Source organism: Rhinoraja longicauda, chromosome 19 (genome assembly GCF_053455715.1).
Source record: "Rhinoraja longicauda isolate Sanriku21f chromosome 19, sRhiLon1.1, whole genome shotgun sequence".
Lineage (NCBI taxonomy): Eukaryota > Metazoa > Chordata > Chondrichthyes > Rajiformes > Arhynchobatidae > Rhinoraja > Rhinoraja longicauda.
The window spans coordinates 22,447,823-22,466,921 of NC_135971.1; the positions used below are offsets into that span (position 1 = coordinate 22,447,823).

General features: G+C 48.6%; 1 protein-coding gene across 1 annotated transcript in view; it reads right to left on the reverse strand.

The window, feature by feature from the left end:
• The window catches only part of LOC144603196 (complement C4-like), a 127,285-nt gene extending 118,463 nt beyond the window's left edge, over positions 1-8,822 (reverse strand). Inside the window, 4 exon segments of the mRNA XM_078416376.1 lie at positions 275-345; positions 3,931-4,111; positions 5,138-5,330; positions 8,695-8,822. Of these exon segments, the coding sequence (XP_078272502.1) occupies positions 275-345; positions 3,931-4,111; positions 5,138-5,330; positions 8,695-8,780 (531 nt within the window). The 5' untranslated portion in view covers positions 8,781-8,822.
• Positions 8,823-19,099: the final 10,277 nt, after the last annotated feature.

A 19,099-nucleotide genomic window follows, 5' to 3' on the forward strand; every position in this document is an offset into this window, starting at 1 on the left:
TGCTTCTTGAACGTTGGGATAGTCCCAGCCTCAACTACCTCCTCCGGCAGCTCGTTCCACACACCCACCACCCTCTGTGTGAAAAACGTTACCCCTCAGATTCCTATTAAATCTTTTCCCCTTCACCTTGAACCTGTGTCCTCTGGTCCTCGATTCCACCTACTCTGGGCAAGAGACTCTGTGCGTCGACCCGATCTATTCCTCTCACATTGAACATTGAGTCTTCGTGGGATGGGGCATTGGATCACTGTGGCAAAGTGGACAAGGTACTCACATAAATGGTGATCTTCACACTCTCAATCACAGGCCTCATGTAGTTATCCAAAGTGTAGATCCTATACTTCACTGTGTAACAAGGGAAAACCAGCCAACAAGTCAACACAATCAGCAAAGGCAAGGAAAGATCTAACAACAGTGGGCGGTCACGGTGGCGCAGCGGTAGAGTTGCTGCCTCACAGCGCCAGGGACCTGGGTTCCATCCCGACTGGGGGCGCTATCTGTACGGAGTTTGCACGTTCTCCCCGTGACCTGCGTGGGTTTTCTCCGAGATCTTCGGTTTCCTCCCACACTCCAAAGACGTGCAGGTTTGTAGGTTAATTGGCTTGGTGTATGTGTGTAAATCGTCCCTAGTGTGTGTGTAAGATAGTGTTAGTGTGCGGGGATCGCTGGGCGGCGCGGACCCGGTGGGCCGAAGGGCCTGTTTCCGCGATGTATCTCTAAACTAAACTAAACTAAACTAGACATTAGTTAGGCTGCATCTAGAGTATTGTGTTCAGTTCCGGGCACCTTGTAACACGAAAGATGTCGTCAAAAAGGAAAGGGGTTTAGAGAAGATTTACCAGGATGTTGCCAGGACTAGAGGGTGTGAGCTACAGGGAGAGGTTGAGCAGGCTGGGTCTCTATTCCATGGAGTGCAGGAGGATGAGGGGAGATCTTATAGAGGTGTACAAAATCATGAGAGGATTAGATCGGGTCGACGCACAGAGTCTCTTGCCCAGAGTAGGGGAATCGAGGACCAGAGGACATAGGTTCAAGGTGAAGGGGAAAAGATTTAATAGGAATCTGAGGGGTAACCTTTCCACACAGAGGGTGGTGGGTGTGTGGAACGAGCTGCCGGAGGAGGTAGTTGAGGCGATTAGATTTATGAGGATGTTGCCAGGACTCTGAGCTGTAGTTAGCGCAGCGGTAGAGTTGCTGCCTCACAGCGCCGGAGACCATGGTTCAATCCCGACTACGGGCGCCGTCTGTACGGAGTTTGCACGTTCTCCCCGTGACCTGCCTGGGTTTTCTCCGAGATCTTCGGTTTCCTCCCACACCCCAAAGACGTGCGGGTTTGTAGGTTAATTGGCTTTGTTGTAAACGTAAAATTTGTCCCGAGTAGGTATTGGATGGCGTTAGTGTGTGCGGGGATCGCTGGTCGGCGCGGACCCGGTGGGCCGAAAGGGCCTGTTTCCGCGTTGTATATCTAAACTCAACTAAACTAAATAGGGTAGGAAGGATCTGCAGAAGCTGGTTCAAATGCTGGAGTAACTCAGCAGGTCAGGCAGCATTTCTGGAGAGAAAGGAATGGGTGACATTTCGGGTCGAGACCCTTCTTCAGAAGAAGTCTGAAGGGTCTCGACCCAGAACGTCACCCATTCCTTTCTCTCCAGAGATGCTGCCCGACCCGCTGAGTTACCATATAACCATAAAACCATATAACGACTACAGCACGGAAACAGGCCTGTCCGGCCCTACCAGTCCACGCCGACCACTCTCCCTGACCTAGTCTCATCTACCTGCACTCAGACCATAACCCTCCAATCCCCTCTCATCCATATACCTATCCAATTTACTCTTAAATAATAAAATCGAGCCTGCCTCCACCACTTCCACCGGAAGCCCATTCCGTACAGCCACCACCCTCTGAGTAAAGAAGTTACCCCTCATGTTACCCCTAAACTTTTGTCCCTCAATTCTGAAGCTATGTCCCCTTGTTGGAATCTTCCCCACTCTCAAAGGGAAAAGCCTTCCCACGTCAACTCTGTCCGTCCCTCTCAAAATTTAAAAAACCTCTATCAAGTCCCTCCTCAACCTTCTACGCTCCAAAGAATAAAGACCCAACCTGTTCAACCTCTCTCTGTAGCTTAAGTGCTGAAACCCAGGCAAAATTCTAGTAAATCTCCTCTGTACCCTCTCCATTTTGTCGACATCCTTCCTATAATACTCCAGCTTTTTGTGTGTGTCTAAACTATATAGGGAGAGGTTGAGCAGGCTATGACTTTATTCTTTGGAGGATAATGACTGATCTTATAGAGACGCATAAAATCATGAAGAGCATAGATCAGTTAGATGCCACGGGCAATGGGGATAGGTGAATCGAGGACCAGAGGACATAGGTTTAAGGTGAGAGGGGAAAAATTCAACAGGAATCTGAGGGGTAACTTTTTCACACAAAGATTTTTTAGATTTTTTTAGATTTAGAGATACAGCGTGGAAACAGGCCCTTCGGCCCACCGGGTCCGCGCCGCCCAGCGATCCCCACACATTAACACTATCCTACACACACTAGGGACAATTTTTACATTTGCCCAGCCAATTAACCTACAAACCTGTACGTCTTTGGAGTGCGGTGGGTGTGTGGAACGAGCTGCCAGAGGAGGTAGTTGAGGCTGGGACTATCCCAACGTTTAATAAATGTTTAAACAGGTACATGGATAGGACAGGTTTGGAGGGATATGGGCCAAGTGTGGGCAGTTGGGACTAGTGAAAAAGCCTTTTTCTTGCCTGCTAGAGCATTTGCAAGGAGTGTTTCCACGCTGCATCTCGAAAGTCTAAAGTCAATGAACCACTAAACAGCAGCAGAGCTTCAGAATTAAAGGACTTTAGCTTTAAGAAGATGAGGAGGAATTTCTTTAGTCAGAGGGTGGTGAATCTGGTGGAATTCTTTGCCACTGAAGGCTGTGGAGGCCAAGTCAGTGGATATATTTGAGGCAGAGTTAGATAGATTCTTGATTAGTGCGGGTGTCAGGGGTTATGGGGAGAAGGCAGGAGAATGGGGTTATGAGGGAGAGATAGATCGGCTGTGATTGAATGGTGGAGTAGACTTGATGGGCCGAATGGCCTAATTCTGCTGCTATTTCTAATGGTCTTGTGGTCTAATTATTTGGAGAGTGTTAGAGGAGATATTTCTTTCGTCAGAGGGTGGTTAATCTGTGGAATTCTTTGCCACAGAAGGTTGTGGAGGCCAAGTCAATGGATATTTTTAAGGCAGAGATAGATTTCAAGATTTCAAGATTTCAAGATTTCAAGATTTCAAGATTTCAAGATTTCAAGATTTCAAGATTTCATGATTTCATGATTTCATGATTTCCAGATTTCAAGATTTCATGATTTCAAGATTTCAAGATTTCAAGATTTCATAACTTCAAGATTTCATAATTTCAAGATTTCAAGATTTCATAATTTCAAGATTTCAAGATTTCATGATTTAAAGATTTCAAGATTTCAAGATTTCATAATTTCAAGATTTCATAATTTCAAGATTTCAAGATTTCATGATTTCAAGATTTCAAGATTTCAAGATTTCAAGATTTCATAATTTCAAGATTTCAAGATTTCAAGATTTCAAGATCAATTTATTGCCACATGTACCAATTTAGGTACAGTGAAATTTGAGTTTCCACTCAAATAGATTCTTGATCAGTGCGGGTGTCAGGGGTTATGGGGAGAAGGCAGGAGACTGGGGTTGGGAGGGAGAGGTAGATCAACCACGATTGAATGGCGGAGTGGACCTGATGGGCCGAATGGCCCTAATCCTGCTTCTATCCTTTAGGTCCTTGTGAGCCATGGTCGCACTTTGTGAGTGGCCGACTTTGGCTCCTATCTCTGCTCTACCGTGACGCGATGCCAACCACAAGATTATGGCACGCGTTGCTGCATCCCACTCACCCTGCTCATCGGTGGTGTACAGCGGCTTGTCGGTCTGGATGAATATGTAACCCTTTCTTGAAGAGAGGAGGACGGAGGTCACCTTCCTCCCGGGGAAGAGGTCAGGGCACTCCGCCGCCAGCGAGACATACGTCGTCTTGCGCCGCCACAAGTTCAGCTGCTTCACTCGATCCAAGGGCGCCTGCGTGGGGTTACAAACCACGTTGAGTTTTAGTGCAGGAAGGAACAGCAGATGACAATAGACAATAGACAATAGGTGCAGGAGGAGGCCATTCGGCCCTTCGAGCCAGCACCGCCATTCAATGTGATCATGGCTGATCATTCTCAATCAGTACCCCATTCCTGCCCTGTCCCCATACCCCCTGACTCCGCTATCCTTAAGAGCTCTATCCAGCTCTCTCTTGAATGCACTCAGAGAATTGGCCTCCACTGCCTTCTGAGGCAGAGAATTCCACAGATTCACAACTCTCTGACTGAAAAGGTTTTTCCTCATCTCCGTTCTAAATGGCCGACCCCTTATTCTTAAACTGTGTGGCCCCTGGTTCTGGACTCCTCCAACATTGGGAACATGTTTCCTGCCTCTAACGTGTCCAACCCCTTAATAATCTTATACGTTTCGATAAGATCTCCTCTCATCCTTCTAAATTCCAGTGTATACAAGCCTAGTCGATCCAGTCTTTCAACATACGACAGTCCCGCCATTCCGGGAATTAACCTGGTGAACCTACGCTGCACGCCCTCAATAGCAAGAATATCCCAGCTACACTCGTCCCACCTGCCCGCGTTTGGTCCATATCCACCCTAACCTGCCCTATCCGTGTACCCGTCTAACTGCTTCTTAAACTTTGGGGTAGTCCCAGCCTCAACGACCTCCTCCGGCAGCTCGTTCCACACACCCACCACCCTCTGTGTGAAAAAGTTACCTCTCAGATTCCTATTAAATCTTTCCCCCTTCACCTTGAACCTGTGTCCTCTGGTCCTCGATTCCCCTACTCTGGGCAAGAGACTCTGTGCGTCTACCTGATCTATTCCTCTCATGATTTTGTGCACCTCTATAAGATCTCCCCTCATCCTCCTGCGCTCCAAGGAATAGAGACCCAGCCTGGCCCAACCTCTCCCTGTAGCTCACACCATGTGTGTTTCTGTGTGGTGGGATGGGTTTAGTTGCCTGATAACAGCAGGGAAGAAACTGCAGGAGCGTACTCACAAGTATGTCTTGAATCTGTCGGGAATTGTTCTTCTTCGAAAGGGAAAATCCCACGTCTTCGGATACTTTCTGTCCTGTTATTTCGTCGAACAAGTAGACCTTGAAGTTGAGCGTGTTGTCAACTCCGTGGAGCTGAATGGTGACGCTCGCTGGCACGTCCACATGGACAATGCTCGGGGCAGTGATCAGGTAACTGGACACAGGAGAGGCAGAACACCATTAACCCTGACACCCTGTGCCTCTGTGAAGTGTGTGTGTGTGTGTGTGTGTGTGTGTGTGTGTGTGTGTGGGTGTGTGTGTGTGTGTGTGTGTGTGTATATGCATGGGTGTGTGTGTGTGTGGGTGTGTGTGTGTGTGTGTGTCTATGTGTTGTGTGTGTGTGTGTGTGTGTGTCTGTGTGTGTGTGTGTGTGTGTCTGTGTGTGTGTGTGTGTGTGTGTGTGTGTGTCTGTGTGTGTGTGCATATGCATGGGTGTGTGTGTATCTATGTGTTGTGTGTGTGTGTGTGTGTGCTTGTGTGCAAGTTTGAGTGAGTGTGTGTGTCTGTATGTGTGTATATGTGTGTGTGAGTGCATGTGTGTGTATGCATGGGTGTGTGTGTGTGTGTGTCTCTGTGTTTTGTGTGTGTGTGTGTGTGTGTGCTGTGTGCAAGTTTGCGTGAGTGTGTGTGTCTGTATGTGTGTATATGTGTGTGTGTGTGCATGTGTGTGTATGCATGGGTGTGTGTGTCTATGTGTTTTGTGTGTATGTATGTTTTGTGTGTGTGTGTGTGTGTGTGTGTGTGTGTGTGTGTGTGTGTGTGTATGCATGTGTGCATGTGTGTGTGCATGTGTGTGTGTCTGTGTGTGTGTCTGTGTGTATGTGTGCGTGTATGTATGCATGTGCACGTGTCTGTGTGTTGTGTGTATGTGTGTGTGTGTGTGCATGTGTGTGTGTGTCTGTGTGTCTGTGTGTGTGTATGCATGTGTGTGTGTGTGTGTGTGTGTGTGAGTGTCCGTGTGTGTGTGTGTGTGTGTGTGTATATGTGCATGTGTGTGCGCGTGTGTGTGCATACAATCAAACACACTCACGCACTCAAATGGACATAGTCACACCTTCGCAAACAAACACACAGTCACACTGACACACACTCAAACACACAGTCACACTCACACACACATAAACAATCACAGTCACACTCAAATATACATACACACTCAAATATGTGTGTGTATGTGTGCGTGTGTGTATGCATCTGTGTGTGTCTCTGTTGTGTGTGTGTGTGCATTTGTGTGTGTCTGTGTGTGTATGCATGTGTGTGTGTGAGTGTCCATGTGTGTGTGTGTGTATATGTGTGTGTGTGTGTGTGTGTGTATGCATGTGTGTGTGTGAGTGTCCGTGTGTGTGTGTGTGTGTGTGTGTGTATGTGCGTGTGTGTGTGTGTGTGTGTGAGTGTCCGTGTGTATGCATGTGTGTGTGTGAGTGTCCGTGTGTGTGTGTGTGAGTGTCCGTGTGTGTGTGTGTGTGTGTGTGTGTGTGTGTGTGTGTGTGTGTGTGTATATGTGCGTGTGTGTGTGTCTGTGTGTGTGTGTATGCATGTGTGTGTGTGAGTGGCCGTGTGTGTGTGTGTGTGTGTGTGAGTATATGTGCGTGTGTGTGTGTGCGCATACAATCAAACACACTCACGCACTCAAATGGACAGTCACACCTTCGCAAACACACAGTCACTCTGACACACACTCAAACGCACAGACACACACACAGTCACACTCAAATATACATACACACTCAAATATACACACTCAAACATACATACACTCACATTCACAAACATACACACACAGTATCACACACAAACACACACAGCCATACATATACTCACACACACACTCAACCACACACTGCTGTACACACACACACACACACACACACGCACACACATGCAAACATACAAACAATCATATTCACAAATACAAACAGTCACACTCTCGTGCGTACTCAAATTCATATAGTCACGCTGTCACACTGAAACACACCCAGTCACACTGTTGTACACACTCAAACACACATGGTCACATTCACACACACTCAAACACACACAGTCACACACAGTCACACACACTCAAACACACACTGTCACACACACTCAAACACACACAGTCACACACACACTCAAACACACAATCACACACACTCAGTCACATACACACAGTCACACACTCAAACACAGTCACACACACAGGCACACACTCTCAAACACACACTGTCACACACACTGTCACACACACACACACACACACACACACACACAGTCGCACACTCAAACACACACAGGCACACACTCTCAAACACACACAGTCACACACTCAAACACAGTCACACATACAGGCATACACTCTCAAACACACACTGTCACACACGCACACAGTCACACACTCAAACACACAGGCACACGCTCACAAGCACACCCAGTCACACACACTCAAACACACACAGTCACACACACACTCAAACACACACAGTCACACACACTCAAACACACACAGTCACACACACAATCAAACATACACAGTCACACACACTCAAACACAGTCACACACAAACTCAAACACACAGCCTCACACTCAAACACAGTCACACACACTCAAACACACACACTCAAACACACACACAGCCTCACACTCAAACACAGTCACACACACACACACACTCAAACACAGTCACACACACTCAAACACACACACTCAAATACACACACTCAAATGCACAGAATCACACACACACACACACACACACACAGTCACACACTCAAACACAGTCACACACACACTCAAACACACACACACTAAAAAAAAGTCACACTCACATACACACAGTCACACACTCAAACACAGTCACACACGCACAGGCACACACTCTCAAACACACACAGTCACACACACACACACACCCAGTAACACACTCAAACACACACAGTCACACACACACATTCAAACACACACAGTCACACACACACTCAAACACACACAGTCACCCACACACACTCAAACACACACAGTCACACACACACACACTCTCAAACACACACAGCCACACACACTCAAACACACACAATCACATGCATACACTGTCACACACACTCAAACACACACTGTCACACACACACTCACACACACTCAAACACAGTCACGCACACACTCAAACATACACAGTCACGCACACCCACACAAACGTATACAGTTACACTCACACACACACACACACCCAACCACACACACACTCACACACACATACACAGACAGCCACACACTCACACACACAAACTTGGACATCGAAGTACAAACATTGAAACACACAGATACTCGTTCACACACGCACACACACACTTGGTCTCTGTCTAGCACACCCCGCTATTCCCCCAGCCCACCATGCGTGTGTGAGTGTGCGTGTGCGTGTGTGCGTGCGCGTGTGTGCGTGCGTGCGTGCGTGTGTGCGTGTACGTGCGTGCCGTGCCTCTGTGCCCCCCTTCTCTTCACATCAACGCGCTGCCCGGCGGCGGGCGAGAAACCGTCTACTCACGACGCGCTCTGCCCCGTGGCTGGAGCCACCGCGCACAGCCACACGAGGATGGCCACGCTGCCCATGGCTGGACGGAGCGGTCCCATCGGTCTATGTGAGAGGGGAGGACGAGGGGTCGGGCTCACAACCCAACTGCACTCTCAGAGAGCCTGATTAACGGTATTGACTCACCGTTACTTATTGACAGAGGATGCTTCTACAGACGTAGTGTTTACACCGTCCGTCACGGGTACTGACCTCCCCACCATTGAAGGTCCATCTCAGGTACAGACCAACCCCGCCATCGAAGGTCCATCTCAGGTACTGACCTCCCCCACCATCGAAGGTCCATCTCAGACACTGACCGCCCCACCATCGAAGGTCCATCAGATACTGTCCAACACCACCATCAAAGGTCCATCAGATACTGACCAACCCCACCATTGAAGGTATCTCCAGAGAGTGGCTGGACACTGCCCAGCCCATCACAGACACTGACTCCCCCACCATCGAAGGTCAAACTCAGACACTGACCAACCCCACCATCGAAGGTTCATCTCAGACTGACCAACCCCATCATTAAAGGTGTCTCCAGAGAGTGGCTGGACACTGCCCACAGACACTGATCTCCCCACCATCGAAGGTTCATCTCAGGTACTGACCAACCCCACCATCGAACCAAACACAGGCTCGGCGATCGTTTCGCTCAACACCTCCGCTAAATCTGCCTTACTTAACCAACCTGATCTCCCGGTGGCTCAGCACTTCAACTCCCCCTCCCACTCCCAGTCTGACCTTTCTGTCACGGGCCTCCTCCAGTGCCATAGTGAGGCCCACCGCAAATTGGAGGAACAGCACCTCATATTTCGCCCAGTGGTATGAACATCGACTTCTCTAACTTTAGATGGTTCCTCTGTCCCTCTCTTCCCCCACCCCCCTTCCCAGTTCTCCCACTGTCCTCCTGTCTCCAACGACATCCTTCCTTTGTCCCGCCCCCCCTGACATCAGTCTGAAGAAGGGTCTCGACCCGAAACGTCACCCATTCCTTCTCTCCCGAGATGCTGCCTGACCTGCTGAGTTACTCCAGCATTTTGTGAACCCTACCATTGAAGGTCCATCTCAGGTATTGACCTCCCCACCACCGGAGGGGCCTCAAAAAGGCAGCCAGCATCGTCAGAGACCCACACCACCCTGGCCACACTCTCATTTCATAAGCTCACAGGTTCTACGAGCGGATTTAGGCCATTCGGCCCATCAAGTCCACTCCGCCATTCAATCATGGCTGAAGTATCTCCCCCTCTCAACCCCATTCTCCTGCCCTCCCCCCATCACCACTGCCACCGAGAAGAAGTTAAAAGAGTCTGAAAGCCGTGACCACCACGTTCAGGAGTGGTTTCTTCCCAACAATTATCAGGGTGGCGCAGTGGTAGAGTTGCTGCCTCACAGCGCCGGAGACCCGGGTTCGATCCTGACCGCGGGCGCTGTCTGTGCGGAGTTTGTACGTTCTCCCCGTGACCCGCGTGGGTTTTCTCCGAGATCTCCGGTTTCCTTCCACACTCCAAAGACGTGCGGGTATGTAGGTTAATTGGCTTGGTGTAAATGTAAACTGTCCCTAGTGTGTGTAGGATAGTGTTGGTGTATGGGGATCGCTGGTCGGCGCGGACTCGATGGGCCGAAGGGCTTGGAGAGGGAGACTTTAATATTCAAGATTCAAGATTCAAGATTCAAGATAGCTTTATTGTCATCCAAATTGGACGAAATTCAGTCACCCACAGTCCAACAACAAAAGCATTAAAATAGGCATTAAAATTACACAACCCCCAAAACACACAAAAGAAACATCCATCAAGAAAACATCCATCACAGTGAGTCTCCTCCAGTCCTCTCCTCACTGTGATGGAAGGCCACAATGTCTTTTCCCTTCTCCTGCCGTCCTCTCCCGCAGTCAGGTTGTTGTGGTTGCAGGCCGCGCCGGACGGTCCGCAGCGGGCCGAGCCTAAGGCGAGTCGCAGCCGCTCCCGCAGCCTCCGAAGACGGCCGGCTCCGCCGATGATAAGTCCGATCCGGGGCGGGCGAACACGCTGCTGCTGTTGCTGCACGTCGGGGCGGTCGTGGCTCCCGACATTGAAGCCCCCGCCCAGCAGAGAAATATCCCGCGGCCTATTTTATGCTGCGCCGGACGGTGAAATGTCCGCGACCCAAGCCCCGCGATCCGGGGCGGGCGAACACGCTGCCGCTGCCGGAGCTCCCGATGTCGGCATCCACGCGGCCCGAGCCTAAGGCGAGTCGCAGCCGCTCCTGCAGCCTCCGAAGACGGCCGGCTCCGCTGATGGTCAGTCCGGTCCGCGGGCTCAGCGAACCGGAGCCCTGGAGGCCGCCAGCTCCAGGAGTTGGGCCGATGGTTGGGCCGCAGCAGGAACGGAGACAACACGGCCCAGAACACAAAGGTCGGGTCTCCGTTCGGAAGGGACACCTATTTACAATGTTACAGTTCCCCCCCTCCCCCCCACATACACACATAGTACACAGACACAAAAACACCACATCACAACTACAATTAAGACCCAAAAAACAACAAAAACACAAAGACAAATCGACCGCAGGTAAGCCGCAGCTGCTATGGCAGCGCCGCCATTTTGTGACTCGACCAAGTGGACCCGTTGGGCCCAAAGCTCTCTTGCATTGGTGAAGCACCCTCTCATCCCCCCTCCCCCTCCCCTCCCCCCCCCCCCCCCCCCCCTCCCACTCCCGCACTGACCTTTCAGTCCTGGGCCTCCTCCACTGTCAGAGTGAGGCCCAGCGCAAATTGGGAGGAACAGCACCTCATATTTCGCTTGGGCAGCTCACACCCCAGCGGTATGAACATTGACTTCTCTCACTTCAAGTAGCCCCGGCATTCCCTCTGTCTCCATCCCCTCCCCCACCCAAGTCCCACCAGCTTCTCGTTCTCACCCAGCAAACAGCCAACAACAGCCTGTTTCCTTTATCACCGTTACTTTTTCGCACATCTTTCATTCATTGTTCTTTATCTCTCCACATCACCGTCTGTATCTCCCGTTTCCCTTAACCCTGACCAGTCTGAAGAAGGGTCTCGACCCGAAACGTCACCCATTCCGTCTCTCCAGAGATGCTGCCTGACCTGCTGAGTTACTCCAGCATTCTGTGTCTATCTTCGGTTTAAACCAGCGTCTGCAGTTCCTTCTTACCTCTGTGTTGTTTTTGGAGATAACAGATAATAACATCACGCACACAGAAACAGATATCTGTGCACAATGCTCCAATAGAAACATAGAAACATAGACAAGGAGGAGGCCATTTGGCCCTTCGAGCCAGCACCACCATTCATTGTGATCATGGCTGATCGTCCACAATCAGTAACCCGTGCCTGCCTTCTCCCCATATCCCTTGATTCCACTAGCCCCTAAAGCTCTATCTAACTATCTTTTAAATTCATCCAGTGATTTGGCCTCCACTGCCCTCTGTGGCAGAGAATTCCACAAATTCACAACTCTCTGGGTGAAAAACTTTCTTCTCACCTCAGTTTTAAATGGCCTCCCCTTTATTCTTAGACTGTCTGTGGCCCCTGGTTCTGGACTCCCCCAACATTGGGAACATTTTTCCTGCATCTAGCTTGTCCAGTCCTTTTATAGTTTTAAATGTTTCTATAAGGCGTCACGGTGGCGCAGCGGTAGAGTTGCTGCCTTTACAGCGAATGCAACGCCAGAGACTCAGGTTCGATCCTGACTACGGGTGCCCTCCGTACGGAGTTTGTACGTTCCCCCCGTGACCTGCGTGGGTTTTCTCCGAGATCTTCGGTTTCCTCCCACACTCCAAAGACGTGCAGGTTTGTAGGTTAATTGACTGGGTAAACGTAAAAATTGTCCCTAGTGTGTGTAGGATAGTGTTAATGTGCGGGGATCGCTGGGCGGAGCGGACTCGGTGGGCCGAAGGGCCTGTTTCCGCGTTGTATCTCTAAATCTAAATCTAAAGATCCACTCTCATCCTTCTAAATTCCAATGAATACAAGCCCAGTTTTTCCAATCTTTCCTCATGTGACAGTCCCGCCATCCCGGGGATTAACCTGGTGAACCTACGCTGCAATGCCTCAATAGCAAGGACGTCCTTCCTCAAATTAGGAGACCAAAACTGCACACAATACTCCTGGTGGGGTCTCGCCAGGGCCCTGTACAACTGCAGAAGGACCTCTTTACTCCTGTACTCAAATCCTCTCGCAATGAAGGCCGACAGGCCATTAGCTTTCTTCACGGCCTGCTGTACCTGCACGTACTGAACATTCGGCCAAGGCTTTCCCAAGGATAATGTGGCATCTACAGTTTCGCAACACGTGTCAACAAGGAGAACGGTTAAAGTCCAGCAACATTCTCCGATACCAAGTTCAACACTCACTGCCCATTGCTCCCAAGCATGGGCACCAACGCACTGCTGAGGTTGTGGCTGATGCAGCAAGATTACAGAGCAGTCCCTTAAAAACTCAAGGTAGACACAAAAAGCTGGAGTAGGCAGGTCAGGCAGCATCTCTAGAGAACATGGATAGGTGACGTTTCACAGAGTGTTGGAGTAACTCAGCGGGTCAGGCAGCATCTCTGGAGAACATGGATAGGTGACGTTTCACAGAGTGCTGGAGTAACTCAGCGGGTCAGGCAGCATCTCTGGAGAACATGGACAGGTGACGTTTCAGGTCAACCAGAAGTGTCACCTATCTATGTAGAAGTCTGAAGAAGGGTCTCGACCCGAAACGTCACCTACCCATGTTCTCCAGAGATGCTGCCTGACCCGCTGAATTACTCCAGCACTCTGTGAAACGTCACCTATCCGTGTTCTCCACAGATGCTGCCTGACCCGCTGAGTTACTCCAGCACTCTGTGAAACGTCACCTACCCATGTTCTCCACAGATGCTGCCTGACCCGCTGAGTTATCCAGCTCTTGGCGTCCTTTGTTTTAACCGCCTCTAGCAGCTCGTTCCAGGCGCCCGCCACCATTAGGGGCTTGAAGGCCCTGTTTCCATGTGGTATTTCTAAAGTAAAGTAAACTAAACTAAACAAAAAAGCCAATGGGTGAACTCTGTTTGGTTGCCCTGGGCCACAGTCCCAGAGAAAGTGTCTCAAAATCTAACCAAAGGAGCTCATAATAATAATAATAATAATAATACATTACATTTATATAGCGCTTTTCATATACTCAAAGACGCTTTACAGGGATTTAGAGAACATAGGGAAGTGAATAAATAGATAAATAAGTAAACGAACAGAGAAAGGAGACAGAAGGTGAGGTGACGGTCAGTGGTTGAAGGCAGTACTGAACAGGTGAGACTTCAGCGATGTTTTGAATGTGGTGAGTGTGGAGGAGTCTCTGACGGTTTGGGGTAGTGAGTTCCATAGGGTGGGAGCAGCGATGGAGAAAGCCCTGTCCCCCCAGGATCTGAGTTTGGTCCGGATGTGGGGGGATAGGAGATTGGCAGCGGCAGAGCGGAGGGTGCAGGTGGGAGTGTGCCTGTGGAGGAGGTCAGTCAGGTAGGATGGGGCCAGGTTATGGAGGGCTTTGTAGGTCATGAGGAGGATTTTGTACTGGATTCTCTGGGGGATGGGGAGCCAGTGGAGTTTGTAAAGGACGGGGGTGATATGGTCACGGATCGGGGTGTGGGTGAGTAGACGGGCAGCGGAGTTTTGAATGTATTGAAGTTTACTGATGATTTTTGAGGGTGCGCCATAGAGGAGGCTGTTGCAGTAGTCCAGACGGGAGGTGATGAAGGCGTGGATGAGGGTTTCTGCAGCTGTGGAGGAGAGGGATGGACGGAGACGGGCAATGTTTTTGAGGTGGAAGAAGGCTGTCTTTGTGATGTGTTTGATGTGATTGTCATGACCAATTGTTATGTGGAGATGAGGATCGCAGAGCCAGATCTATCTCATTTGTTTGATTGGGCCACTGGACTCCGCATGGGCTTTGCGGCATCGTGTGCTAGGTTAAAGCACATGCTTGAGGCTCTCTCTTTCTCTCTCACACCTGCTTCAGGCGACGTAATCACAGAAATGCTGAGCTTGCTAAAGCTGGTAGTAATCAGTAGCCCAAACCGCAGAATGTTCCAGCTCGTCTTCAGAGGAGAAAAACACAATGTGTAAAGAACACAAACAGTAAACAGACGGCGACTAAACCTTGAACAATAGCACGTTAGGACCTTATAAGGGAAAACTGACTTTGTTCCAACACTCGGCCGTATAAGGGAAAACTGACTTAATTCCAATATTGATTGGTTGTGATACTTGTAAATAACTGTGAATTCTGCGGTTTTGGGGGATAAAAGGGGCTTAATTCTAGGGGCTGGTGTGACACGTTTCCACTGGCCCCGGAGTCCGCAACTCTGTGTGTGCTTTTAGAAACCTGTCTACGAGATCTCTAATAAACTAACAGGTAAAGTCTGTGCAGTCTCTGATTATTGTCATCCAACTGACCGCGAACGCGAACTCGACAGTTACAATGGCAACCTTCAGTGGATTAAGTATCTTAGTTTAGATCGGTTTAGTTTAGTTTAGTTTAGTTCAGTCCAGTTCAGTTCAGTTTAGTTCAGTTTAGTTTATAGACAATAGACAATAGGTGCGGGAGTAGGCCATTCAGCCCTTCGAGCCAGCACCGCCATTCAATGTGATCATGGCTGATCATTCTCAATCAGTACCCCGTTCCTGCCTTCTCCCCATACCCCCTCACTCCGCTATCCTTAAGAGCTCTATCCAGCTCTCTCTTGAAAGCATCCAACGAACTGGCCTCCACTGCCTTCTGAGGCAGAGAATTCCACACCACCACTCTCTGACTGAAAAAGTTCTTCCTCATCTCCGTTCTAAATGGCCTACCCCTTATTCTTAAACTGTGGCCTCTTGTTCTGGACTCCCCCAACATTGGGAACATGTTTCCTGCCTCTAATGTGTCCAATCCCCTAATTATCTTATATGTTTCAATAAGATCCCCCCTCATCTGTCTAAATTCCAATGTATACAAGCCCAATCGCTCCAGTCTTTCAACATACGACAGTCCCGCCATTCCGGGAATTAACCTAGTTTAGTTCAGTTCAGTTCAGTTCAGTTCAGTTTAGTTTAGTTAAGTTCATGTTAGTTCAGTTTAGTTTAGTTTAGTTTAGTTTAGTTTAGTTTAGTTCAGTTTAGTTAAGTTCATGTTAGTTCAGTTCAGTTCAGTTCAGTTCAGTTCAGTTCAGTTCAGTTCAGTTTCATTCAGTTTAGTTCAGTTTAGTTTAGTTAAGTTCATGTTAGTTCAGTTCAGTTCAGTTTCATTCAGTTTAGTTCAGTTTAGTTTAGTTAAGTTCATGTTAGTTCAGTTTATTTCAGTTCAGTCTAGTTTAGTTTAGTTTAGTTTAGTTGAGTTTAGTTTAGTTTAGTTTACGAGGGGACATAGATACAGGGTAAGGGGAGGGAGGTTTCGGGGGGATGCGAGAAAGAACTTTTTCACTCAGAGGGTGGTTGGAGTCTGGAACTTGTTGTACTTCGTGGTCCAGTACCTGTTGTACCTTTAGTGACTCTGGACGGACCACAAGTACACTTGTATAAAAGGTTACATTGCTGGAGCTCAACTCCAGGCTGTTTATTCCGTGGCCACCTGCATCCAGAGTGACCGCCTAATCACACCCATCACTTATATACACAGCCATACAAAGTAGTTCTTGGATACACAAAGTAGTCCCAGCAATATCACAACATCCCCCTTGTCTTATATAAAATTGTTTTCTTTACCATTCGAGGGCTAAAATATATTTAACAAACAAAACCAAAACACCATTGCTTTTTGCAAACAAAACCAATAACACAACTAAACACAATTGCTTTTTTTTCGCCATCATGGTGGTCACTCCTCTGCGGAATTTCACTCATCTCCGTGTGGTCACTCACTCCGTGTGGTCACTCATCTCCGGGTGGTCACTCACTCCGTGTGGTCACTCACTCCGGGTGGTCACTCATCTCCGTGTGGTCACTCACTCCGTGTGGTCACTCATCTCCGGGTGGTCACTCACTCCGTGTGGTCACTCACTCCGTGTGGTCACTCATCTCCGGGTGGTCACTCACTCCGTGTGGTCACTCATCTCCGGGTGGTCACTCACTCCGTGTGGTCACTCATCTCCGGGTGGTCACTCACTCCGTGTGGTCACTCATCTCTGGGTGGTCACTCACTCCGTGTGGTCACTCACTCCGTGTGGTCACTCACTCCGTGTGGTCACTCACTCCGTGTGGTCACTCACTCCATGTGGTCACTCATCTCCGGGTGGTCACTCACTCCGTGCGGTCACTCATCTCCGGGTGGTCACTCACTCCGTGCGGAAAAGAAATTAAGGGCAGGGCCAATTGTGAACGATGTGAGAGGGGAGGTAAATACAGAAGTTAAAGTGTTGTACTTAAATGCGCGTAGTATAAAAAATAAAGTGGATGAGCTTGAGGCTCAGTTAGTCATGGGCAAGTATGATGTTGTAGGGATCACTGAGACATGGCTACAAGAGGACCAGGGCTGGGAACTGAATATTCAGGGGTACACAACGTATAGAAAAGACAGACAGGTGGGCAGAGGGGGTGGGGTTGCTCTGATGGTAAGGAATGATATTCATTCCCTTGCAAGGGGTGACATAGAATCAGGAGATGTTGAATCAGTATGGATAGAAATGAGAAATTGTAAGGGTAAAAAGACCCTAATGGGAGTTATCTATAAGCCCCCAAACAGTAGCCTCGACATAGGGTGCAAGTTGAATCAGGAGATAAAATTGGTGTGTCAAAAATGTAATGCTACGGTGGTTATGGGAGATTTCAACATGCAGGTAGACTGGGAAAATCAGGTTGGAAATGGACCCCAGGAAAGAGAGTTTGTAGGCAATTCTGGATTTAGTGTTGTGTAATGATCCTGATCTGATAAGGGGACTAGAGGTAAAAGAGCCATTAGGAGGCAGTGATCACAACATGATAAGTTTTACTCTGCAAATGGAAAGGCAGAAGGGAAAATCGGAAGTGTCGGTATTACAGTATAGCAAAGGGGATTACAGAGGCATGAGGCGGGAGCTGGCCAAAATTGATTGGAAGGAGGCCCTAGCAGGGAAGACGGTAGAACAGCAATGGCAGGTATTCCTGGGAATAATGCAGAGGTTGCAGGATCAATTTATTCCAAAGAGGTGGAAAGACTCTAAGGGGGGTAAGAGACACCTGTGGCTGACAAGGGAAGTCAGGGACAGCATAAAAATTAAGGAGAGGAAGTAAAACAGAGCAAAGAAGAGTGGGAAGACAGAGGATTGGGACTCTTTTAAAGAGCAACAAAAGTTAACTAAAAAGGCAATACGGGGAGAAAAGATGAGGTACGAGGGTAAACTAGCCAATAATATAAAGGAGGATAGCAAAAGTTTTTTTAGGTACGTGAAGAGGAAAAAAATAGTCAAGGCAAATGTGGGTCCCTTGAAGACAGAAGCAGGGGGATTTATTATGGGGAACAAAGAAATGGCAGACGAGTTAAACCGTTACTTTGGATCTGTCTTCACTGAGGAAGATACACACAATCTCCCAAATGTTCTAGGGGCTGGAGAACCTAGGGTGATGGAGGAAATGAAGGAAATCCACATTAGGCAGGAAATGGTTTTGGGTAGACTGATGGGACTGAAGGCTGATAAATCCCCAGGGCCTGATGGTCTGCATCCCAGAGTACTTAAGGAGGTGGCTCTAGAAATAGTGGAAGCATTGGAGATCATTTTTCAATGTTCTATAGATTCAGGATCAGTTCCTGTGGATTGGAGGATAGCAAATGTTATCCCACTTTTTAAGAAAGGAGGGAGAGAGAAAACGGGTAATTATAGACCAGTTAGTCTGACATCAGTGGTGGGGAAGATGCTGGAGTCAATTATAAAAGACGAAATTGCTGAGCATTTGGATAGCAGTAACGGGATCATTCCGAGTCAGCATGGATTTACGAAGGGGAAATCATGCTTGACAAATCTACTGGAATTTTTTGAGGATGTAACTAGGAAAATTGACAAGGGAGAGTCAGTGGATGTGGTGTACCTCGACTTTCAGAAAGCCTTCGACAAGGTCCCACATAGGAGATTAGTGGGCAAAATTAGGGCACATGGTATTGGGGGTAGGGTACTGACATGGATAGAAAATTGGTTGACAGACAGAAAGCAAAGAGTGGGGATAAATGGGTCCCTTTCGGAATGGCAGGCAGTGACCAGTGGGGTACCGCAAGGTTCGGTGCTGGGACCCCAGCTATTTACGATATACATTAATGACTTAGACGAAGGGATTAAAAGTGCCATTAGCAAATTTGCAGATGATACTAAGTTGGGGGGTAGTGTGAATTGTGAGGAAGATGCAATAAGGCTGCAGGGTGACTTGGACAGGTTGTGTGAGTGGGCGGATACATGGCAGATGCAGTTTA